The sequence below is a fragment of the Episyrphus balteatus genome, chromosome 2, assembly GCF_945859705.1.
Source record: "Episyrphus balteatus chromosome 2, idEpiBalt1.1, whole genome shotgun sequence".
NCBI lineage: Eukaryota > Metazoa > Arthropoda > Insecta > Diptera > Syrphidae > Episyrphus > Episyrphus balteatus.
In genome coordinates, this window is record NC_079135.1 from 36,817,063 (window position 1) to 36,844,566 (window position 27,504).

A 27,504-nucleotide genomic window follows, 5' to 3' on the forward strand; every position below is an offset into this window, starting at 1 on the left:
AACAAACAAACAAAAAATAAAATTAAAAAAAATAAATTTTTTTAGTCTTTTAAATTTGTACAACACACACATTTTCACACCCACAATCCAGACAAAAAAAAACCGCCTTGTCTGATACAAAAAATAAAAAAAATAGAACCAAAAAAGGGTTAAACTTCGATGGTGGTGTGTAAATCTCAATAATGTTTGGGTTGTTGTACAATGTACATGTTTGTTACTTGTTTAAAAATGTGTCATAGGGGAAAAACCACAAATTATTTTAATCTAGGCAAAACATATCATATCTCAATGTACATAATATGGTTTTATAGCCAGCAAAGGAAAAGTCAAGAATCACCCTGCTTTTCATAAGTTACCCCTTTTCGTTTACAGCTCTACATATGACCCTAAACAACTTAACTTAGGTATAATTCAAATTTTAAATTAATTTTCTCAAAAAGACACCACCAGAAAACATACCAAGAACATATATTAAGATTTTTAAGATTGATTGACATCTCAAAGTCATACTCTTTATCACAGAGAAGGAAGAAAGAAGAAAAAAATTTAAAAAAAAAGAGTACGTATACGCCCCAGTGAACGTAATTAATGAGTTAATGTTATGATGATGCCTGATGTGTTTTTTTCTGCCATTATCTTTATCATACCACCATTCCAAGTCTATACACATATAAGTCTTGCAAATATACACTTCGCATTGGGTATTCATCATTTTATACTCGTTATAAATTTTCCATGCATTCATTTTTGTTGGAGGATGTTATATTAATTTTTCCTTTCGCATCATATCGTAATAATAAAAAGAAGAAAACAATATAAACATCCAAGAAATTTATTTACTTGTGTAATAGGACCGAAAAGTTCAACATTTATGGGGCTACAGATGATGACGATATGAGAATCTGTCTGTATTCATTTTAACCATTGCACAGATGACAGTGTGTGTGTGTGTGAAAGAGCGAGATAGATACTGTATGTGTTTGAAACATACGTTTGAAGCAGCTAAACAAGCAATTTAGGAAACATAACACTTTGTTAGAGATTTACGATTGTTAATGTGGATTTTATAAGTGCTAATCCAACTTTGACCCCAGTTAAGTGGGTAATTTTAAGTTGCAAAGTATAGCAAACAATAATTATATAGGTTGGAACTTAAGTAATCTATTTTCATCAAATAGTGTCTACGCTGCGATTTTCATGAACAAACACAATCAAATGCAAACCTATTTTACGTCATTTTTGTGTCACTGAAAAAAATTGTTATAAAATTCTAATAACTTGCAATAATGGGGTTATAAGTTGAAAAGTAATTAAGCTTACGTTTTCATTTTGTGATTTTTTTATACATATGGTTCTAAAACAATGAATATTATTTTACAAAGATTGTGCATAATTTATGTTATTAAAAAAAAATATACAGGCAAAAGTTGCTTATTGGTACAAATTTAGATAAAAGTTTTTTTCGTGACTGTAGGGAAATTTCTGTAGCAACTTGTTCTTTAGGTTTGTATGAAATAAACAATTAAATTTTAATTTTTTTTATAAGAAAAGTGAGTCGAAATTCAGAGAACTCTCGTAGCTGGCCAGGGAAGGTGCTGTTTTGTTAAAAAAAAACTGAAAAATGTAAAACATTATTTTTTATCATTTAACGATATTTTCTCACTTTAATATTTTAAATCTGTTCTGTAGAGACGACTTACTCTTATAGTTCTAGTTGTTCAAATTTAGAATTTTTTACAAACCTTGGCGAAAAATAAAAACAACATCTTAAATGAATTTGAGCTCCAAAAACAGTATGCAATTTAATTTCTTTTATTAAAATGCATTTTTATAATAAAAATTTTCAAAATCGTTAGAGTCCTTCTTTTAAAAAAAAACTATTTTTTTATTTCAAAATAATAATAATCAATAGATAAAACAAATTGAATCCCCATTTTTGAAAATTTGATGAAAAAAAAAATATAATCGAAAAATTTTTTTTCACAATTTTTATACAAAACAAATTCTTGAAATGGGATCTGTGGCTTGGGAGAAATACAGTATTAAAAAAAAATAGTTAAACGAGGGGACGAATTTCCAAAAATCAAGAATATCTTCTTCTTCTTCCTTTTTCTCGGCGCTGTTATGATCTCGATGTCGAGGGGATCATAACCTTCCCACGTTACTGCTTCACACTAGTGATCCGCCTGTGGGGTTCCCTTGTAAAAAAACTAACTTTTAATTTTTTTTATTTTCATGCAAATGAAAAAAATTTTGCTTTGCAAATATAAAATTGTCTGCATTGAAAAAAAAAAACAATAATTCAATGCAAAATGTATGCATTTTTTTTTTTTTAATATTCGTCGAATTTCTTACAATTTTGACTATTTGAAATAGCTTATGTATGGTCAAATAACCAAAATTTAATGCACAAATTTGGCAGAAATTTTTTTTTTAATGCAAATTATTTGTATTTGCAATACAAATTTTGTTTCCAGTGCAAATTTTGTTCATTTGCAATAAAATTTTTTAAAGCAAAATACTTTTAGTTGCAATATCTTCTTACTTGCGATATAGGTACTATATATCAAGTTATGAATTCGTACAAAAAAAAAGTTGAGATAGCATTTTTCCTTGACATTACGATGGTAGACAATGCCAAAAAAGTGGGTCCCGGAAGTCCGTCTGTCTGTCCGTCTGTCAGTCTGTCTGTCTGTAAACGAAGCTACAGCCTAACCGGATATACCGATTGATGTCAAACTTGGTATGTAGCGTTATTTGGCGACTCTCCAGAGGGGTTTTTGGAATTAATTTTTTTGGACCAAAAATAACAGTACTTGTCGTATACCGATTTTAGTAAAATTGAAATTCCTCAAAAACGGCTCCAACGATTTTGTTTAAAAAATTCAAATGTTAGTTTTAAGCCAAAGTCTATCTTTCAATAGAAAAATTTTTTTTTGAAAATCATTATTAACGGTACCTGCCATAGAACCGTTTTTTTCAAATCCGATTATCTCCGAAACTGCTTATTCGATTTCAACGAAACTTTTTGTGAAGAAGCATTTATATAATTTAAATATGAGCCAAAAATAAAATTTTGAAAAAAATAATTTTTGGATTTTTAAAAAAAATTTGAAATTTTTTTTTTGAAAAATCAAATCTGAACATTTTTGAAAATCTTCTTATAGAAAAAGTTATTGGAGAAATCAAATTGCCTTATCCTTCATTAAATATAGTATGAAGTTTGGCCCCATTACAAATTTGTACCTAAGAAAGTTGACAATATTAAAAACTATTTAATGCTGACATTTTTCATTGACATTATTACTACTTTTTTACTTAAAAAAAAAAAATCAAAATTCGCAGTAAATTAATTTTTTTTAAATTTGTAGAAATTCTATTTGCTGTAACTGATTTTTTCGGGTAAAATCCTTAATTTTTTGAATCCTTCTCATTTGATTCTTTAAAGCTTAAACCTTAAAGTATTATTTGAAAAATTCACTGACCGAAACTGAAGGATGCATTTAATGGTCTAATCCTGCATGGCCATTAAAAAATCGGGGAAATATGACACCTTTGTTCTAACTTTGTTCTAACCTTAAAAGGATAATGATATAAATTATTTTACACCCGCCTGGGGCCATGTCTAAAATCTATACTGGAGTGTTTATGTTATTTATAATTGTCTCAAGGTCCTTACAAAAATTATCATAATTTTTAACTTCCTATTTAGTAGGTTTGACTCATTTAATTCAAACAAAAGAAAATTATAATTAAAAAACTTTTATCTTTCTTCTTAATTAATAAAGTCCTTTATTAAAATAATGAACCAATACTTTATAACTTTAAATAATTTAATCAGTACACCTACAGAGCGTACAACAACTTTCAACCATAATAAAATATGTTCTCGTATTTCAATTTTATCAAAATTCTTTTTATCACCCTAAATATAATAATGAAGCATAACCTTTTTGCTGAAGATAAGGAGATTCGTCCGATTGCTTAGAAAACTTATTATCAAAGCACTTTGAACAAGTTACGGCCCGTACTTCATATGAAAACAGCATCAAAATCAACAACAACAACAAACAAAATATCTTGTTCATGCCGCCAATTTTAAAGGAAATGGTAAAATTTCCTTCTTAGCTGCTATTTTGTTTGTTTGTTGCCGGGAAAACATGAAGCTTTTCTTCTTATTTTTTGTTTGGTTTATGAGTGTGGGCACGAGCAATGAGCACCACAAACAATTTCCCATCAGAAGAGAGCGAGCCAACGACAACGAGAGATGCGCATTATAGGTATTCGTAGGTATAGAAATGTATTTCAACTGAAAAAAAAAATGATATACACTGCCAGAATTTACCATGCCAAGAATCTAGTGTGACAAACATCTACATTCGGAGAATTTTTAAGTTAATTCAAAAGGAAAAGGATGCTAATATGTGTTGCCATCAAAAACACTGTGGATGAATATGTTTTTTTCACTTTCATATAAAAATCACTCATACGCCATACATCATTTTGTAAAGGAAACTTATTAATAAGTCACAAAAGTGTGTTTTTGTACCATGTACTTTGTTGTCTTAGCCTTTTAAACGTTCATATCTTAACATAAATACATTTTTGACTAGAGCAAACCAAACTTTGAAGTGGAATCAAAAAAATTCAATCTAAAAATTGTAGCTAGTTGAATGGTAATTTTCCGCGTAAAAATTAGTTTTGTTATTTTAATTTGTACAAGTCAATGGAGAAATTTTGAAAAAAAATAACCTTTTTTATTTTTTTTTGTCAGTAATTGTAGCTTTTCAAAACATTTATTTTGTGCAAACTCCATATTTTGAAGATTTTAAAAATATTCAAGGCTTTGTTTAAAATAGTTAACTCAAAGCTACAATCAGTTAAAAAAAAATTCAAAAATGTCTTTTAAACTTTTTTCTATTGGTATAACGAACCGGAAGTAGCCTTTTAAAATTCAAATTGAAAGAAAAATTGGCGAAAGGAGCTACAAAATGTTGAATAAGATAAACAAATTTGAAAAAAATGTCATTTTAACCCTTACTTACGAGACAAACCTGGACTTTGACCAACTATATAATATGTAATTGAATTTAATAAACACCCAGCCATTTTTGGTTAAAATGAATAAAAATGGAGCTATTAAATAAAAACGGTACCAATCTCTTTTCTAAGATAGCGGCTGCTTATAACATCCTACCATCCCAACAAAATTGACTTTTATGATAAGGACATTCACCCAAACACATTCCATGAAAAAAATTTTTTCTCGCAAAAAATGCTACTTCATTTACTAATTTGCCTGGGCTATTTCTTAAAAATAAAAATGAATTAAAGAATTAAAATTCATTTTTTTAATTAATAATAATAATTTGGAAGGCACTAGCCACTATTAGTTTGCAATCTGTAAGAAAGTTCAAACCGTAACAACCCAAAAAATGTAGTTTTATTGATTTCCAAATGAAAATTGAACATTACAAACATTTTAGACAGAAAGCATCAGGAGATTGGGTGAGCGTTAAACAATTCATATTAATATTGAAGGTAGCACTATCAGTCATTGAGTATTGGCGTTTTTGCAGACTAGGAATCCATGAAAGACGTAATATCCGGGCCCTAACACCTGACAGACGAACCCGAAAACCCGACCCCGAGCTGGAAATCAGTCTCATTCTGTTGTCCTTTTTTCTATGATCACAAAATTGTACTTTTCGGTTAATAATTACTATCAAATTTACAATTATGGTCTCAATCAAACTAAACAACTAGGAATTCGTTAATAACTATTGAACTAAAGTTTTTTGAAATTGGTCCCGGTTTGAAAATATTTTAGGGATATGTAATGATTAGGCATTCAATTATTTTCCAAAAAATAATATTTACTAGATAAATCAACAAATGCTTTTAAATCCTATAAAAAAAAACTATTAAAAATAAATAAAAAAACATAGAAACATCCATAAAAAAAAAATAAAGCTAGAATGGTCACACTGAAAAGCAGTTAAATTGTTGAGCTTCTAGCTACTTGTATGAAATGGACTATTGTTCTGGCCAAATAAATACCATTCGCATCTCGGCTTCGGAAGTGCCAACATGGTTTCAGCGGAGTCCCTTAACTTATATTCACAAGAATAACGTGCCAGATTTTATGACGAACAAGTTACGCAAAATTCCCTTTATAAAACTATACTAAACGTGCCTATTCCATCCAACTGACGAACGAATGGAAAGAGTATAAATATTTAAAATTCCCTTGTTGTGTCGCGTTAAATTTTTGTTTTGTGCTAATAATAAAATTTATATAACACTACTCTTGTAAATCGTAAACTTTGCTGGGTATAAAGTCGAAGTTGGGTAGGCATACGGGAGTGTTTCAAATAGCAAATAATATAAGATTCGTAATTATTCGTAAAGTAAATTATTTTATGTTTAATGTACAATGTTGAAATGAATGAGTTCAAATGTACAGCGGCAGCGACGGCACGAGGCATCATCTGAATAGACCGACTTAACTGACAACGTAGGGTATCACTATTGTTACCAAAAGAGGATAACCATTCGTTTTTGGAGTGGATTTTTATGTAGTACATCCTTTGGAATCCTTGCCAAAGAAAAATAAACTTGATTTATATTCAACGCATGGTACCGAATGTCGGTAACTTATGATGAAAACTACAAATATATGCGAATTACAAGTTGGACAGGATACAAAAAATTGCAAAAATACATCCTCGGTGGTGGTTGGGGTAGGGGCTTGACGCTGAACTGAAACTGGCACTGCTCCTGGCACTGGCACTGAATCTGGGTGTCCTTTGAATTCTTGGCTATTGGTTTCGAATGTTGTCGTCGTTGTCGACGTCGTCCACAACGACACAAACTTTGACTTGGATGCCGTCGTCGCCTTGGTTGAAGTTGTTCAACTTTTATCGGTTGTGTCGTCCTGGCCGTCTTCATCTTCGTCCTTGCTGTTGTAGTAGTTGTTGTAGTTGTCTGGTACGGAAAACATATTGACTCGGCAAAGTCCTTTGCTTTTTTTGTGCTGATAATTCAAATTATTCAGTTTAGTGTTTGTGTGTTGAGTGAGGGTGGCGTGTGGTATATGGGGTTTGAGGCTCTGAGTTGGCCAGAAAAATAAAATAAAATAAAATTATATTCTCATAGTGTATAAAAAGATATCGTAAAATGAACCAGATAAATCGAAGACGTCGTCAAACTGCAGAGCCCTTTGACTGTCTGAGACCTGTAATACGGTTTTTTGGCATCATAACTGCTGTAGGTAAGTTAGAAATGATACACTCGTTTATTGTATGTATGTTTGGGATTAATTTAATTAAATCGAAATACTGCCAATAAACGTTTCGATTGAATATATTGAATCTATTATTTACACATTTTGCGTATCCTTTGATGTGCATGTGAGTATATTTACCTTTCCGGCAAGGATGTGGAATGATTATTTTTAAGCACACCTTTTGCAGGCTCTACTTTAATATTTATAACTCATGGCAACCTCAGATGTGATTAATTTTTAAAAACTGTTGATTTTTTTCTTGGTGCTGGAGATTGGTTTTATTTATTTTTTTTTTCAATTGAAATCAATGATTGTGAGGAGAAAAAGAAATAAAGGAAACCCCTTTGATTTGGGTTCATTTCGAAATGTTTACAGTTGAGTGCTTTATCTGAACATTTTGATATTTCGAATTCCACAGAAACTTATATTGTTTAAAGATACATAATTTATTAACGGATGTTTACAAAAATAAATGGGAAATCCTTACTTCAGATAGAAATACTAAGGAAAAACCTTATTTTTTCAAGATTTTTTCTGTTTAAATCAGAAATTCTTAAACTTTTAGTATATCAGTGCACACACAAACCTAAGAAAAATATTAAAATAATAAAAATTTTATTATTTTTAAAATTCATAACAGAATAATTTTAATTTGATTTTAAAAGAGTTTTTAGAAACAAAATTTAAAAATCCGTTATTTTTTATTAGCGAAAATTTTTAAGCATTCTTAAGCAAAGTATTCTTAGGAAATCATTAGTAAAAATTTTAAAAATTATTTTCTCAAAATAAAAAAAAAAAGAGGTAAACAAATGTATTTCATGGGAATTTTTGAAAAAAATTAATAAATGCTCGGTTTTGTATACAAAATTATCGGTTAAGGCAGCATCCGATTAATTAGAAATCAAGCAATCGCTTCTTAAATAGGTATCTTTTATAACAGTTCAAAGATAATTCTTATTTCAAAAGTACGACATTATACGCACATTTCTTAATTAAAATTATTTCATTTTCACCTCTAAGGAATCCTAGTATCCACTGATTTATTCTGTGTTTCAACAACCCGTCATAAAAATGTTACACATACACCACAGTGACCCAATTCAATAAGAGATAATATCATCGGTGGTATTTTTTATAAAATATTATATACATATACTCCAATGAGTTTTCAAGAAATAGAATTAAGGGCCAGTTTGTTTACACTCGATCATCTTTAATCAGGGATTGTTCCAGTTGATAATCGTAGAATTCGTTTCTTCACTAAAATTATACTCAAGGAATCTATGATTTGAGCAGTTAATTACAGATTTCGTTAATCAGTTTCCCATTAAATAAAAATATACAATTCCTTGGCTTTGAAAATTAATTTATTGGTTAAATAAAAAGTTGTTAACAGATTTTAATTTTCTTCCATTTTTTGGCTGCCATTATAAAATAATTCAATATAAGATATTTGATATTTATTCAAATTGTAATATACTTTAGCTGGAGTATAAAAATGCCTCCCAAGTTGCATCCTTTCTCCAAATGTATTTCTTCTGCAAGACCATCGAAATAGTTTTTTTTCCTCGGCCTTGGAAAAATTCCATCTTCTTTTCGGTTTTGGCGCTTTGAAATATTTTTGAAAACAGAAGAGTTTATATATACAGGATGTGTATTACACAAATGTTCATAAATAAAAAATAAAAAAAAATATTTTTAATGGTTGTAAATAACAATTTACTTACCTTCCTCGCTGTAAACGATCTTTTCAAATTAATATTCACAAAACGTCAACACAAAAATAACTTAATTCTTGATTAGGTTTTGAAAAAAAAAAAAAAAAAAAAACTGAGTGATAGACTGGAAGATGGAACGATTTGTGAAAAAACGCCCTTTGATTATGACGGATTCTTAATCCTTAATTGAGGGGAATACATAATAATCAAATCGACGATTTAACCCACTCTCAACAAACTGGCCCTAAATATTTAAATAAAATCTATTTTACGTGATCATCTCAACTACGTACAAGATTATTTGTCCCAGAGTAAACTTAGGTAAATTATTCGGACACACATTGTGGCGTAAAAAAATTTATTAAATCTATACATAATTAAACTACTCTCTTTTGTATAATTGTATGTACCCACGTACAGTGTTTTTAAAAGTGGTTTTTATATTTATTTTAAATACATAAGTGCAAAAAAGTTATTTTTATGATGATAAATTAATGTTTTGTTTATTTCTCTCTAAACAAGGTTGTAACCTTTTCAGACGGTTTCTAGTTTGTAGAACAAAAATAAGATTTTCAAGTTTATTATTAATTGACACACATATCAAAGTTCAATTTTTCTTCTCCTGGGTGTCATCATCAATATACCCATTTAAAATCTAAAAATAAAAAGAATAATATTTATTTTATTTTCTCAGAAGGTGAATATTGTGCTTTTTATTACGATCAAAGCTAATTTGTTGATGAAAAAAAAAAAAATAAATAAATAAATACAAAATTAAGTAAACAAAAATAAATCGGACAGTTCCAAGTCCAAAATCCATATTGACAAAACAAAGAAGAAAATTTACATCTGATGTGATTGCTTTGCAGATGAGAAAAATTAATTAGATAATATAAATTCTGACTTATATTTTCGAAAATCATATTAGTTTTCTATATACAAAATAATATGGCAATTTGTTAAACTCATTTTAAGTCTTTTTTTAAAACTAGAATGTCTTGCCAATTTTAGTTATGCAAAATTAAGATCAGCTCAGTTTCCCAAATAAATATGGAAAACAAATTCATAAAAAATAAATAAAATAAATAAACACAGTAGAACCACAGCCGTTCGGCGAAAAAATGCACGTCAAAAAGTAGTTCTTGATTATGGTGCGGCTGTGGTTCAGCGGTGGTGGCTTGGCTTTCAAAAAGACGTGTGGCGTTACTTAGGCGATTGTTGTTCAGCGGAATTAATCGGGTTATGAAAAAGTACATGAATTGTTTTGCCAATCCAAAATTTAAGCTTTCTACGTCATTTTTGTAAGTTCTATAGTCGAAAACCCTTTTCAAAATAAGTTTGAATATTGTCACATTTGTAATTTTGCTCATTTTAAGAATAATTATTTAAGCCTTATATCTAAAAAAAAAATAGCATAGTAAATTTTGACGTTGAACATTCCACACAGTTTATCGTCCTAAAATGTACCCTTCAGTCAAAACGGTTCAGTAGAGATGCATCTTTTTATGATAATTATACGGTTTTTGGTGGTAGAAACTGGGATTCGAACCAGAGTCCTCTAACCTTTGCGCCACGGAGTACTAGAGGCGAACAATGATCTTTCTAATATTCCAACAAGATCATAGCTAATTTATTTGTTGATTTAAAAAAAAACTAGATAATCTTCCTGAATTTTGCACAATAAAATCCTCAAGTGTGCCAAATTCTATTAATTTTGGTCAAAAAATTATTTTTGACACCAAAATCCATAAAAAGCACTACTGCGTGACAGATTCAGTAATTGAAATTATGACCAACAGATTTTCAGTCCCATTCCATGACATTTGGTTTTTATGGTAAAAATATAAAATGAATCTAAAATTAGTATAATCAAAATTCTATCTCCGTTGAAAAGAAATTAAATAGAAATTTGTTTTAAAGTTAAATATTAAAATAAAGCTGTCTAGTACTTCATCGCTTCAATGGATGAATTCAACATCATCAACAGTCAAAATGCTTCAGGCATTATAATACCTGAACAATAAAAAGTAGCTTAAGAAGGATTAGATAATTTAAAAACAATATTAAAGTTTAAAATCATAAACAAAAGGTTCTCAAGAAACCATCAGTATTAGGATTAACTCTATACAATCTCCCTTCACATACAAAAATTAAAACTTAGGTACACGAGCTTATGAATATGGTTTCAAGCTATAATTTACTTTAATTTTAAAGTAGGTATAATCTATAGCACAAAAACTTTTCTCATCCCATTTCCCCAACTCCCCCGTTTACGTGTGTTGACTAAACTTAACAACTTCCTTCACAAATCGAATTCCCTAAATGTAACCTTTTATCACACTCTGATGGTTAAATATTCTCTTTCGAAAAACAAGAAACTTAAGCAAAAACTTCTTGTAAATAGTTTTCCACCAAGGAGTCGTTAAGCAATGAATTTTTGGGCATAAAAAAATTATTAAAATATCCTGACAACAATGAAGCACAAAACTTCAATGATGTTGTTATGCTTTTGTTAAAATATGTATTTGTTTGGGAATAATAATTTTCACACCAAAAAGAAAAGTTACAAGGGAACTGGGTTTTCTTCCAAATCCAGCTCGGTTTCTTTGCGTTTTCTCTCAGTTTATATAACCATGTTATGGAAGTTATGGAATAATTCGCCTTGGGGATATATTATATGGAGTTCGTGCATTAACGAGCTTCATCTTACGTACATAATACATATATGTACAAAAGTTTTCCTTGGATATTGTAAGGATGAAAACAATATGAACTTTTTGTGTAAGGTACAAACACGCAATTATTTTGGATTTATGTGTTTGTTGTTTTTTTGTTTTTGTAAAGAAAATGCAATTCGACTGGTGTATAATGTTAAATATTATGCAATGAAGGGTGCTGCTAGATATGGCTGTTATGACTCTTATAAACCAAAGATGAGGTATATTTTATGTTTGGGTGAAGTAATTTGGGAGATGAGGTTTCAAGTTTTTGATAAATGTGTCAATTAAATTTAAGAAGCGTTAATTATTTTCCTCCTCAGTTAAAATTAATAACTGTGCATCGGTTTATCTTAGCTTAATGAAAAGCGGAAAAGGATTTATGTTCATTTAAAATTTACACTCTAGAACTCTAGGGCATTTCCTTTTTCATAAATGAGAATTTTAATGTTTGGTATCAAGCAGCATTGTAAATTGTATATTGTAAATTGTAAATTGTAAATTGTAAATTGTAAATTGTAAATTGTAAATTGTAAATTGTAAATTGTAAATTGTAAATTGTAAATTGTAAATTGTAAATTGTAAATTGTAAATTGTAAATTGTAAATTGTAAATTGTAAATTGTAAATTGTAAATTGTAAATTGTAAATTGTAAATTGTAAATTGTAAATTGTAAATTGTAAATTGTAAATTGTAAATTGTAAATTGTAAATTGTAAATTGTAAATTGTAAATTGTAAATTGTAAATTGTAAATTGTAAATTGTAAATTGTAAATTGTAAATTGTAAATTGTAAATTGTAAATTGTAAATTGTAAATTGTAAATTGTAAATTGTAAATTGTAAATTGTAAATTGTAAATTGTAAATTGTAAATTGTAAATTGTAAATTGTAAATTGTAAATTGTAAATTGTTAATTGTTAATTGTAAATTGTTAATTGTAAATTGTAAATTGTAAATTGTAAATTGTAAATTGTAAATTGTAAATTGTAAATTGTAAATTGTAAATTGTAAATTGTAAATTGTAAATTGTAAATTGTAAATTGTAAATTGTAAATTGTAAATTGTAAATTGTAAATTGTAAATTGTAAATTGTAAATTGTAAATTGTAAATTGTAAATTGTAAATTGTAAATTGTAAATTGTAAATTGTAAATTGTAAATTGTAAATTGTAAATTGTAAATTGTAAATTGTAAATTGTAATTTGTAAAATGTAAATCACATTTTGTTCCAGTCTTTCTCTAATCACAAATCCTTACCGAAATAGCACCAGTTTTACAACTGATGGAATTGCCTTGTATAAAACACTCTGTCGTTAGCCGTTTTCAATACAAATTTTTTTAAATTGTTGGTAGTCTTTCAAACTACTTAGAGAGTATTGTTATGTTAGTTCTTCAAATGGATGGAAACTTGCCTTACTGTCTTCTTCCTGAATACTTAGTTTGATGTTATTAATCAAAATAATCACAGTTTCGAATAAATCTTAGGTCTTACGAATTGACCGTTCCAAACCAACCTATTTGCATAAATCTCCAGCTGAACGTCCTCGCATCTTAAAAGGGTAGATCATTCAACAATAAAATCCTAAACGAATGTTAAAATTCTTTGTCACATTTTACATACATATACGAGTTTGTATGGTATTACCATGATGTATGATAGGACACGAACTTCTTCTTGAATTTCCATAAAATTTATTATTTATACAAAACGAATAAAACGGTTCAACACTTAAAGTTATTCTTCTTATTTAATTTCAAGGAGAATACAAGAAAACGTAGAAAAACTCCTTGAGATATCAAAAACATTTTCACCTAAGTAACTCCTCTGAGAAATACCTCATCTCCCAATAGTTTTCACGAGATATCATCCACGAGTGTGTCAAGCCAGGCCAGGCGAGTAGATATCCTAGTTGTTGCTCTGCCCGTAGATACAGATATAAGAGTTCATTTGATATGGAAGTATGAAACCCGGAAGGCGTGTCGTCCTGGTTGTGTGTTGGGCTTTTACTTGGTTATTCTGCTCATGTTTATGGATGGATGTCTTTTGGGTTGAGGGCTTCTTCGTTATTGCTTTAACAAAACTTTCAATATGAATGGTGGTTTTGAATTTTCAATAACAATATTTTTTTCTTAACGAAATCGTCCCGGTTCAGGGAACTATAGAAACTTGGCAAATTAGATTTTTCGTTTTTTTTGCTACGTATTGGATTTTTAAGTGAATCAATCTAGCTGTTTTTTTATTTTTTATATACCTACTTTTTTTTATGAATATGAAATTGGTTGTGTTATCTTTGTACTTGTTGTTTTTCAAGAATAGAATTTAAGATATTTTTTTTTTTGACTTGCTTCAGTGCGGACAAGGATTTTAATAACTTGTTCAATTTTTTTTTTAGAAATTGTTGTTAAAGTTTTCTTAAAATACTTCGCCTCTACTGTTCTTCGATTTAGTATTTCTCTACAGAATGGACACTAGGAGATGATTTATGGTGGGTCACATTTATCTGTTTGAGCTTACACAACGAAATTGAATTTAAAAATCTTGAAATAACTTGACCTTAAATAAATCGATGATTTCTTTTTACCATACAATTTGAGAATATAAAAGAGCAAAATAGCCAGAGAGGAAAAACTACAAAAAATTAAAACCAATAAAATCTTTTGAAGTACTGAATATGAGATCTTAAAGAAAAGGACAAACATATGAATAATAATAAAAACAAAATAAAACCCCGTATGTAATTAAATTTAAAACGCTTTTAAAACATAAAGAAATAAAAAGCATGACTGGGTAGCACGAACTTGCCCTTACAGTTGAAGTTGTTTAAAACTTTTAAGACTTTTTACATAACAATTTGGAAAATTTATATAAGAAAAAAAAGTTTATGAAACGTTACATTTGTTCGATAAAATTAACAACAAATTTCATGAAAAATAAAAAAAATGTAAAATCCAAAGAATTTTTTCAAATTTTTTTTATTTAAAAAAAAAAATGAAAATTGAATAAAATATCAGATATATGGGTATTTCGCATTTTCTGAAAGTCCATTAATCTGAATATCCATTATGATTTTTGTGTGTGTGTGATTTTTTCAGAGTTGATTTAATAATGTTTTCTGTTTAAAACACAATTTGAAATAAACGTCGTTCCATTTTAATTTTAAAATAAAATCTGTGAGGCAAAATTCTTCTGAAAAATACTTAAGTCAAAGTAGTTTTCGTTGATTTTAATTTATTTTTTTCCCTCAGTGCATTTTGAACATTTTAATACCAAAATTTATTAAAGGTACATACTCGTACATGTACTTATAAAAAAACGAGAATGGGCAGTTTCGTCCCATTGGCTTAACACATATCGACAAGTTATACAATGAAATGCAATTTTCTTCGACTATGTAGATATAATTCAAATCACCGTAGAACATTCCTAGTGCGAGATATACCCCTATGTTCATACAAAAAAATACTTTGTTCAAGCAGACCTTTCTGGTGAAATAGATCACTCTGTTTAAAAATTATGGGATGCAAGATGCAACCAATACCAAAGTGCTCATTCTCTTTTATATCAAACTGAATACTGGAGCATTCCTTTTGATGAAAATCAAAACAAAACAAAAAAAGTTTAAAATGAATAAAAATAAGGCCCCCTATTAAAACAATAAAAGAGTCATGCTTTCTAAAACTTGGTTTTCTGCAAAAAAAATCGACTAAGAATGATTTTGATTTTGAACCGCATGGAAAAAGAGTTTGAAAAAAGTTCGACATACCTACTGTAAATTTAAATATTTTTAAAATTGAGGTTAGCTATGTTAGTTGTTATATCTGGTTACATCTGTAAATTGTGTCAGCTTTTTTTAGATATATACATATCTTTCTATTTAAAGTGGGTCACTATGGTGTATGCGTAATATTTTTTTTATAGAAATATTAAAACATTTACATATACATATATTAAAAGCTTGATTTTTCTGATATTTTAAGTGATGGGCACACGATGTAACAAATTAATCATTAAACCTCTGCAATCGTGATATTCACTTTTTGATTTAATTTATTTGTATTCCTGTTTCGACTAGGACAAATGAGATAATTTCAAATTCTCATTTTTATGATATGAGCTATGATGAGGTATAATCATTTTATTTCGGTCACTTAATTACCTAGCTCATTTCATCAAAATAAATTGAAAATTATTTCAACTGCCTAAGGTTTGAAATTTGTACAAAATTGAAAAAAAAAAACGAGTGTGTGTACACATATACACGCGACTGAAGTTATACTTCTCACTCAGTATATTAAATGAATTGTGTTTTTTTTTTTAACGTACTGCGGCGTACTTCATTTTTAAATACTAAAGTAGTACCAACTCTAAAGGTGAAACGACAGCCCTGCTGCCCAATTGTCTTGGAGATGGCGATAACGTCATAATCCTTTTGACATTCTTGTCAAAAAACAAATTTTCATACCCACCGTCCCATAAGAAGTATAACTTCAAAAAAAAAAAAAAGAAATTGAAAAAAAATTCTTTCTTTGTTAACTCTTTAACTGCCAAGCTTTTTAACGCCTTGATATTTCACATAAGGTGTCGCTCAAAAATGATCGACATGGCAGCCAAAGGCTTAAAGCATTATTATTGTAATAGAAAGAAATCAAATACGTATTTATGTATGTATTTTAATTAATATTCAAGTTATGAATAAAAAACAAATAATAGGCAATAAAAAGCAATCAAAATTTTATATTCACTTGAAAGTTTTATATCATTTTTATTACCAAAGTATTTATGGGTTAACGACTATATAGCTTTTTCTTTAATGACAAGAAATAAAACGACAAAGAGAATAAACCACCATATTATAACATCTGACACCCTTGTGAATAATATGTTATACCTAAACCAAAAGACCAAAAGAGGCAGAGCGAGGATAGGTCTATCGCACGAAATGTCTTCATGCATATAATATCGCTTGTTTACCCATTAGGTGAAACATAAAGTGGATGCACATTATCTTAAGTCCATGCGAGTGGGCACAAAATATGGGTTGTCTAATAATTGTCTTAACACAATCCAGCTTCCGCCATCATCATATCCATCGCCATAAAGCCACCACCACAAACTGGAATATTGCGAATGCTATAGTATATTTGTATACGAGAAAATACACATATATTCTCGAAAACCGTATTTACACATCCTTTTTTGTCTTCTTGAAAAGAGATTTATAAGTTGCGATGGAGATAGAATTTGTCGTCATGAAAGCCTTTCCCTTATCACACTCTGGGTTTAATAATAATCGTTTGCGTTTCGTCGTCGTCGTCCTCAACGAAATGGTCACATCATAAAATACACACACACAGAAATATGCCATTAAAGGTGATATAAAACTTAAGCAACAGCATTCAATACACCCTCGTCGACACTCATAATAAGGGACCGCATATTATATTCCAAAGCATTCAAATATAGCTTTTGATACAGTATTTCATTAAACAGTGCCGCATCCTTGTTTTGGAAGGTATTGAAGTGTAGAAAAAAATGAGTTTTTTTTCAAAACTAACCTTCGAAAATAGGATCTTGGGCTCTTTAGCAGTTTCAGAGTCACATTGAGTTATAGGACTCTTTGTTTTAAGCTACATATTATACTATATTTGCCATTAAGCAAATAAGAGTTGCGAGCTGAAATGCCTCGTTGGGAATGAAAAACCAACTCCACCCCTGAAAATACCTAAATCAACCTTAAAAGCACGACGAAAATAGAATGGTCCTAGTCCTTTATTTCTAAACGAAAGAGAAATGTACACCCTTTGTAAGTTCGTCACATCCGGAACTTAGACAAGAAGCCATCACTTAAAGAACTTTTACATCCAACAATTAAGTTAGGTGGGTTTTTTTTTTCTTTGAAAACCCTGAAATGACTAGAAACTTTTAGTTAGTCACACGTATTGTGCACGTAACGTGCAAAATGAACACTCGTATCCTTATGAGTGTAACTTTATACTTTTCCTCTTTATTTTTATTTTGATTACTAAAGAAAAAGTCTCGTTAAAAATAAAAATAAAACAGTTTATTGAAAGAATGGGTATACCAACACTATACATAGAAATGTTTCAATTACAAAAGGTCATGTTTTCATTGGTTTTAAAGTACAAAAACACCCCAAAACGACGACAACACGTCTCTGTTGTGGATTTCAATTAAGTTCTTGATTTTGGAAGAGAGAAAATCTTTTTGATGATGAAGAAACAAAAAGAAAAACTAATTGGTCCTTCAAACAAATTGTGGCTTAGTTAAGCCGATTTTGTATGGGGAGGAACGAAACCATTTTTGAAGTTAATTTTAAAAGGACATTAAATGGTTTTGACAAAATATTTTGACGTTGATAAGAAGGATTTAATTAAAAAAAAAATTATCATAAGATTTTGATAATGTCAAGTTCAAGTTCAAAATAATTCTGTTCTATGATGGTTAGCATTGCCTTGAAAACAAAAAAGAATAAAAATAAATCAACCCTTTTGTTGTGTTGAAATGTGAAAGCTTCTTTTCTTAATGGAGGCTTAACTATAAGATTAAGGAATTAAATTAGGTACTTATTTAAAATCTCTTAAATTTATTTCTAATCCAGTCTTTGTTATAGAATTTTTTTTAATGAAATTAGGGGAACATATTTGTTACTGAATTGAAATTTAAATGCTCCTAATTTTTGATATTTTTTTAGTTTGTAAAACTACAAAATTGTTTATAGGTACTTTAAAGCAGTTATAAAAAACAGGGGTCGAACTACGGCATATGTTCGTTAACGTATTGACGCTTTATGTCTCTATCATTTTCTTCTGATTAAATAGAGAGAGCAAACGTTAACGAACGTATGCCGTAGTTCGACCCCAGATTGTTTTAGTCATGACAATGAAAGTTTTAATTTTCTGAATTTAAAAGTTTGAGGAGAGTAGGACACAGAGGACCACTCTGGCACATAGTAGGTTCCTACATAAATCCTTTTTAAAACTATAAAAAATAACTTTGCTAAAAAGTTAAATACAAAAACAAACGTTCCCATCCAGCTGTCCACTTTTTACTGTATACCGTTTGCATTAGTTTTCTCCAGAGAATAAAGTTAAATACAAACATTATTTTTTTTTTAAATATAAAACTTTGCGTGTTATCTACTTAAAATCTTTGCCAATAACAATTTTAGGTTTTTACATCGAGAGCTGTCAGTAAAGTGGTACTTATGCAATTTAAGTTTTTGTGAAATATTAATTTTCAAAGTCGTTGACATCTTTTTAAAAATAATTTGTTTTGGTGCACAGAATTCTGAGGTGATTTCCGTGAAAACAACTCTTTTCGTGCCTTCCATGATTAATTTTTAATGCAAATTGAATGAAAATGAAAACCGAATCAAAATGGATATCAATTAAAATGGAAAGCGAGAACGACAATGCAAAAAAAAATGGGGCTAGCAATTCTATCTGTTTATGGCAAAAGGTTCTACTTTTGTTAACAAAAATCCCTTTTTTTACTGTTATGGTACCAGTAATAGAACCGCTTTCTTGATTTCTGACATTCTCTTAAATGACTTAACCGATTAAGATTTTTTTTATACAAAAGCGTCTAAGTAGCCGTGTATAAACATTTTCAAAACCCTCAATGTTAGATTGAGCACGTTCAGGAAATATTAGGGACTAGTTATTTAGGCAACGTCATTTTCCGAACGGAAATTTGAGCAAATTGACTAAATTAGTTTGGATACGCCATTATTGTCAAATTTCGAAATTTTCTTGAAAATTTTACAGAGCGCATGGGGCAGACACCAATTTCAATTCACTTTAATATTAGTTACAACCGATAGTGCACTTTTCACTCGTTTTTCATACAAATAGATTTAATTCTGTTACCGTAATTCTATAATTAAAAATAATCAGCTTCTATAATTAAAAATAATCAGCTGTCATGTTGACAAAAAAACTATCCTAAATATTTAGGTACAATTTTCTTGTCTAACTTTCCAATCAGCTTTCCAATAAAATTACCTAAATTGGAAGGATTTTTTTTGACACCTGACCAATCAGAGACCGAGAAATTACCTAAATATTTAGTCCCTAACGTTTCTGAAAATGCCCATTTTCAAATAAAACATATTTCAATTTTTTTGTTTGTAGAAAGTCACTTTTTTGAAAACGGGTTGATAATTTTTTTTTTAATGTGTCGAATAATGCAAATTAACAAAAAACTATTTTTTTTTAAAATGGTTGCATTAATTTTCAAAAAAAAAATATAAAAAAATTGTTTTTTTTTTTTAACCCTCTGTCGGCACACGGGTGCGAATTTGGCAGGACAAAAATGAAAAGTGGTCACAGAAAAGTGTCTTTATAAAAGCAGAAACACAATGTCGATGTCGTTTTTTTGTGCAAAATCTATAATAGAGAAACAATAGTTTTGTAATAATTTATTTTTTTTTATTCACTTTTGGCCCAATAATTATGTGGGTGACTGTAACTATGTCTGATAAATGTCAGAAAGCGAGCAAAAGTTCAGTCTTATTGAACTTTTGCTCGCTTTCTTACGTTTCCTTACGTTTGTCAAAAAAAGCGTACGTAGAAAAAGCGTCATTGTGTAAGGTTACACAGATTTCGTATAATTGAACTTTTGGCAGTTGTCAAAATCGACGGCAAAGCGTGATTGTGTTTCTGCTTTATGGGTGAAAATACATTTTTTTGAAATTTTGAATACAGTATTCGAATTCCTCGGAAAATTTTACATCGATTTCATATATGATTCTTCATAAAATAGTGAGACCGAAAAAAGTTCTAGCGCCATGAAAAAGTATAAAACAAATTCGCAAAAAAGAGGTGTACCTACAGAGGGTTAAATTAAATGGCATAGTTAGTTTGGAGATGAGTACAGTTTAAAAATTCGTAGGTATTTTTTATTACAAAAAAAAAAAAAAAACAATTTTGAATCCTTTTTTACATTTCTTATAAAATTATTGATAACATTATATTTGTTTTAAATATAAACAAATTTTAACATTCTAAGCAACTTTTCCCTAAAAGCAATGACCTAGAAAGTGTAAACAGCTAGGATGATTTTAATTTAAAAAAAAAATTATAAATTAGCCATCATGTTATCTCACACTTCTTGGAACTAAGTATAATAAACTGCAACTAAATCTAATTTTATTTTTAGTCGGTTAAAAATTCATATGAAAATTAAATGAAGTTCACCTTAAATTTTACAGAATTGAAGAGGATTCCACTTATTTTAGGCGGAAATCGTATTGTCTTATTTTAAGATGTCCTTTTTCCCACCGTCTAAGAGTTGTGAGAATTTTTTTTGAAAAAAAAAAAACAGTTTTTTACATGCATTTATAAATTTTAAAAACATTTTTAAAATAAAATTTATTATGTCATTTGATCATTGATCCAATTTCCAAACAATTATTTTTCCCAAAAACATTGTAGGTAAACAATTAGGCTATTATTTATAAACGTTGCTTAACTTTAAACAACTGATTTATGAATTTGAATAAGTAATAAATTACTTTTTTTTGGAAACTATATGAGTTTTTTAATTAAATAAAAGATAAAGAATATTTTCTTATACTCATATATGTATTTATGTTGTTTATTAACAAACGTTTTCGAGAATTCTTCTTAACCTGAAGATGAGAAGAATTCTCGAAAACGTTTGTTAATAAACAACATATATTATATATATGAGTATAAGAAAATATGCTTTATCTTTTATTTAATTTAAACAACTGCTTAAATTTTTAAAATGTGTTCAAAAACCTGTTTGTTGTTGTCTTATAGCTGCCAAACTTGTGTCTAGGTTTAGATTGTGTTGACCCTGAATAGTGTGGTATTTATTTTTATTAAATAAAGCTTATTTCCCACTTTTTGAAAAAAGTTAATCAGTATCTAAGTAGACAAAAATCTAATAAATATCCCTGTTAAAGTTGACATGAAATTAAAAAAATCATGTGTGCAACTCACACGTGGCTGAAGTGAAAACTTAAAAATCATTTAAAAAAAATCGAAAAAATGTAACTTTTTTTTTATTCCATCACTTTTTTTATATGACAACCTACAATAAATTTTATACCATCTGAAAGCTTATTGTTTCAGCTCAAAATATTTATATCGACCATGTCTATACAACATCTACAAAAAGAGCTAGAATTTTTTTAACTCAATTAGTTTTCATAAAAAAAGCAAAACAATCAATCTCTTTTCTCTTCTAAAGCCATTAAATCCATTTTTTAAAAGACAACCTATAATAAATTTTATATCAATATTATTTCACCTTTTATATGACGCTTCAATCATATTTCTAACATGCCTACAAAAAAAGTAAGAATTTTTTAAGGCCAACCATGTTGAAATTTCAAACTGAAATTACTGTACTTCCTCTACTGCTGGCTGGTCATCGGCAACAAATCTTCACAGGTGTTTTGAGGTATTTTTCAAGTTTTTCAATTAAAAATTATATAACTTGTAGAGCACGTACCGTTATGTGTGATTTATTAAATTAAAGATAATATTATCAGCATGTGTATTAAAGTTAGATAAATTTGTTATGTGCTCTAGATCAAAAGATATAACGTGTTTAGAAAAAGAACATCTTTTCACCGTTATCTCAGAATTTTGAATATTAAATTAATTGAAATTTTGCACAATCATAATTTATTTAATTACCTATCTACTGTATAAATTTCATTGATCTATCTATTAAAACAAAAAAGTTATGATCTATTGATTTTTTGTGTCGCTTTTTCGTTTCATCTTGTTTCAAATCACTACGATACTAAAGAAGTTTTCACTTCAAAAATCTCTTCAATGTTCAATCCAACATATTCAAGCTTAATGAGTAAATTTTAAGCTATAATTGAATATGCACTACACTTACATAATCCTCTTAGCTTGATCATTGAATAAAATTAGGCCAACATTATTCTAATATGTTATTATAACCCATAATAGGGTCTGAACTTACATACACGTATATTATACAAATCGATGAAACGTTTGTAAGAAACATTTTAATTTAATATAACGTAAGTGCACCTCGCTCATAGCTCAATTGACACTGCCCTCGTATTTCCTATGGCCATTAAAGCATTAACGTAATTTCAAAGCAAGACTTCCAGATGGAATAATTTATTATCATTCATCTTCATTGGATAGGAAGGAACTGTTCAGTCAGAATTGTTCCGTATACCTAACGTTAAGTAAAGGGCATGTCATAAGTATGATGTAAGTAGGTATACACTCTCATACATATACAGCAACCATCAAAGTACCTATACCGTACCTATCTCTATAGATAGATTTAGATAAGAGTACAGCATGGCGAATTAATCAACTCTACCATACCACGCAGTGTACTGAATAAAGATGGTCCTGTTTCCTGTTCCTGTATAATCAATTAGTGATTTCACTTGAAGTGTAATCGTTTGTTGTGGTTCATTACGCATACAAATCATCTTGTTTATTTATGCTCTCCGAATTGTATTTCCGTATTTGCAATATCTAGATTGGGACCAACAACGCACCCAAACCGACCAGAATAGAACCGAACGAGGGTTACATGAAACATGATAATGTATACACCAAACCAGTACCAGCAGAGTGGAATGGTTTGGGTTGTTTTGGTATTCAATGCTTTTTGGACTTTGATTAGATTTTTGTGTTGGATTTTAATAAATTTGATTTGATTATTAAATTAGTTTGGGATCAAGTGCTTTTCTTTCTCTCTTCGAATTTTGCATTTCTTCTAAATTAAATTTATTATTATTTAGTAAAAAATTTAATTTTAATTTACGAAAGAATTTAATGCAGAATTGAAAGTGGATTTTGTAATAAACACAGAGCTTTTTAATTAATTATAAAAGTATGCGGTAGTACTTACCTTTTTTTAACTCTAGAACAGTTAAAAACTGCGTTTTCACGAATTACTAAAGAATTAAAAATACCATGTTTGAATACAAATTATTATTAATGCACAAATTTAGGTAATTTTATTGCATGAAATTGGCATTGGGTTGCATTTACATTTACATTTTATAAGGTTGCTTGTTGACTAACCTAAGAGGAGAAAAAACGTGTTTAAAAGTGTAATCTATTTGCCACCGCATACACTTGATGGAGATTTTTGTAAAAAGTGATTTAAAATAAAATTTTAAAAAATCAAGGCCAGTACTTAAAATAACATTTGATACATTTTTTGTAATAGTGAGGCGGCTTAGCATTAAAAACCAGCTCAATCGTGCACTTTGTGATAAAAGCATGAAATTTACATCGTTGGTAGTACTCAATATAAGAGTTATTTTGAGATATTGGGCCACCTTGTATTCCATCCGGAAGGGTAGATACAAGACTTTTTCTGTGTTGCACTCGATTTGTTGCATATCATAGTATATAGGCAATGAAACATTTTTATTAATATGATACATGATTTCGAGGTATTTTCTAACACTCGATCGATCAAAATCATTACCAAAATGTCTTGGCCATCATGTAAAAAGTTATTGGACTCTTAATGAATAGTCTTTTACTTAGGCCGTGTGTGAATTGCGTTAAATAGTTAACACCGTGTAAAATTTTTGACACTATTAAGGTGAATAAAAAAATTTCAGCTGTATGGCTTATTATTTGATATTTTTCTCTGCCTCTTTTCTGCCATGAAACTCCTTTTTAATAAAAAAAAAAAAACAAAACCATCTGCAAAAAAAATTTAACTCAAATTTAACCAGGTCCCAGAGCCCAATAAATTTTTAACAGCTGAACATTTTTTATTCACCTAAATAGTGTCAACAATTTTACACGGTATAAACTATTTAACGCAACTCACACACGGCTTTAAAGAACAAGAATCAGAATATTACCAATTGCTCTTTGAAAAAAAGTGAGAGGCTGATAAAATTTTGCATGGACGTTTCAAATACCATAGAAAAAATAATAAAATATTTCCATCAAAATATTTCGGGTGTTTTTTTCTAACGATAAAAACACTTTTGAAATGCTAACATTGCACCATATAGAAAATGTATGCATTTTTATGAAATGCATATAAATTTCATACAGAGTATGAGAACCAAAAATAAAAAAAGATTTAATTATATTTACCATGGAATATTTAATTTTCATGAAAAACTTATAGAGCTTGCTTTTTTTGAAGTTATACTTCTTATGGGAGGGTGGGTATGAAAATTTACTTTTTGACAAGAATGTCAAAGGGATTATGACGCGATCACCCTGGGTAGCAGGGCTGTCGTTTCACCTTTAGAGTAGGCAGTACTTTAGTATTTAAAAATGCAGTACGCCGCAGTACGGCAAACATAAAACACACAACACGTGGCAAGTTACATGTTTCATGTGGCAAGTTGCATGTGGCAAGTCGTATGTGGCAAGTTGCATGTGGCAAGTTGCATGTGGCAAGTTGTATGTGGCAAGTTGCGTGTGGTAATTTCCATGTGGCAAGTTGCCAGGGTTGCAAAAAGCTCACATTTCAGCTCAGCTCACAGCTCAGCTCAAATTTGAGCTAGGTACCATAGCTTAGCTCATTTGAGCTGAGCTGAAAGTGAGCGCCCCAATTTCCAACGCCTATATCTCGGAATTTTGAAAAAAATGAAAAAAAATTTTTTTGATGCCAAAAGGTAGCGGGGACTCTAACCTACATTTGGGTACAACTCTCATTCCTGTAGGTCCACGCGTTCTCAAACCGGGAGAACTTAAAAGTAAAAAAAAAATAGGCACGATTCTGAAAAAATAGGCATGATGTGGCGGTTTAACATGGAAGGCGATTTTTTAAAAATCTGACAATGTGCAAAGCGTAGGCCCATGACACAAGCTATCATTTGGCATCACTCCCAAAAATTGCTCTTAAGCGGTTTAGCTTCCAGGAGCGTTCAAAGATTCGGGGATTTTTCGAAAAAAAATTTTACTCCAACTTTCTAACGCGATTTTCTCGGAATTTTGAAGAAAATCGAAAAACCGGATTATAACACTATCAAGCTGAGAATATAAGCTTTCATATGGCACCACTCCACTGTCTCTAGATCAAAGCGTTCAGCTCCCAGAAGTTTTTTCGCGCCCCCAACTTCCAACGCCTATATCGCGGAATTTTGAAGAAAATGAAAATAAAATTTTTTTATGCCAAAAGATAGCGGGGACTATTACCTACATTTGGGTACAACTCCTATTCCTGTAGGTATACGCGTTCTCAAACTGGGAGAACTTAAAAGTAAAAACAAATAGGCGCGATTCTGAAAAAAAGGCATGATGTGGTGGTTTAACATGGAAGCCGATTTTTTAAAAATCTGATAATGTGCAAAGTGTAGGCCCATGACACAAGCTATCATTTGGCATCACTCCCAAAAATTGCTCTAAGGCGGTTTAGCTTCCAGGAGCGTTTAAAGATTCGGGGATTTTTCGAAAAAAAAATTACCCCAACTTTCAAAACCGATTTTCTCGGAATTTTGAAAAAAGTCGAAAAACCGGATTGTACCGGAATTTTTTTTTATGATAAAAAAAGAAATATTTTACTAAAAAATAGAAACATATTTACTATCAAAAACACCAAGAGAAAAGATCACGAAAAATTATCTGTCTTATTTATAAAAATATCTATGTGTTAAAATAATTCCATTAATAACTAGAACCAAACATCTTAAGCTAAGGTGTTTTATAAAAGTTTAAAATATCTTCATATTTCATTATACTTTCCAAATAAAAATCAATGTATCCTCTCACCCAACAGCTCAGCTCAACCATCAGCTCAGCTCACTTTCAGCTTAGCTCAAATGATCTGAGCTATGGTACATAGCTCAAAAGTGAGCTAGCTCAAAATTTGAGCTGAGCTGCGAGCTTTGTAGCAACCCTGCAAATTGCATATTGCTACTACTAGTGCTGAAGCACACACAATCCTCATAAAATTACCATATAGCATATTTTATGCGCAATTTGTTTACTTTCGTTAAGCATATACCGTACGTTCTGAGCCGCACAACATGAGTAAATTTCACAGATTAAATTGAAAACTACATGGACGCAAGGAGGATGAAAGAATTAATTTATTGTTCACTTGATAAAAATGTAAAAAACGAAATGTGGATTAATTAATTATTGAATAATAGAAATTAAAAATATCAAATGAAATTCATTTATATATGTATACTGAATGAGAAGTATAACTTCAGTCGCGTGTACATGTGTACACACACTCTTTTTTTTCATTGAGTTTTCATACAAAAAAAAATTTTGAAGGAGTGAGGTGCATCAGTAAAAGTATGAAAAATAATTATGCAGTTTGTGATAAAGGGGTCAAATTAAAAAGATTGTTAATACAATATATAAGACTCATTTAAAGATATTGAGCCACTTAATATTTTACCTAGAAGGGTTATAAACACAATGCACAGAAAGCATATTAAATGAATTTACGTAAAATCTTGTATATAAAAGAGAGTTCGTTAAGTGTGTGTGGCCGATAAACTTGCGTTTGGCTGCTACGATTTTGGTAATTTTTTTTTTGTTTGAAAGGTATTAATAAGAAGATGGTTTGTATAAAAAAAATTATACTTTTTCTACCATCTTTACATAGATGTCAATTTGTACGACAGAAAAAACACTCTCGCTTTTTAAAAAATTTAACTAAGCTTAATTTGTATAAGCAAATTTATTAAGACAGACTTTCAAAATAATGATTATCGTTTCAAGTCTGATTTTGAGTAAAATAAATATTTTTTAACAATATTCAAAGGAACTTATCGTGGTAAGTAGTAAA

The 27,504-nt window shown here is 29.4% G+C and overlaps 1 protein-coding gene across 1 annotated transcript in view; it reads left to right on the forward strand.

Annotated features, from left to right (window-relative positions):
* The first annotated feature begins 6,044 nt into the window (after positions 1-6,044).
* LOC129908404 (uncharacterized) overlaps positions 6,045-27,504 on the forward strand; it is a 37,541-nt gene continuing 16,081 nt past the window's right edge. Inside the window, exon 1 of the mRNA XM_055984864.1 lies at positions 6,045-7,273. Within this exon, the coding sequence (XP_055840839.1) occupies positions 7,180-7,273 (94 nt within the window). The 5' untranslated portion in view covers positions 6,045-7,179. The remainder of the gene's footprint in view (positions 7,274-27,504) is intronic.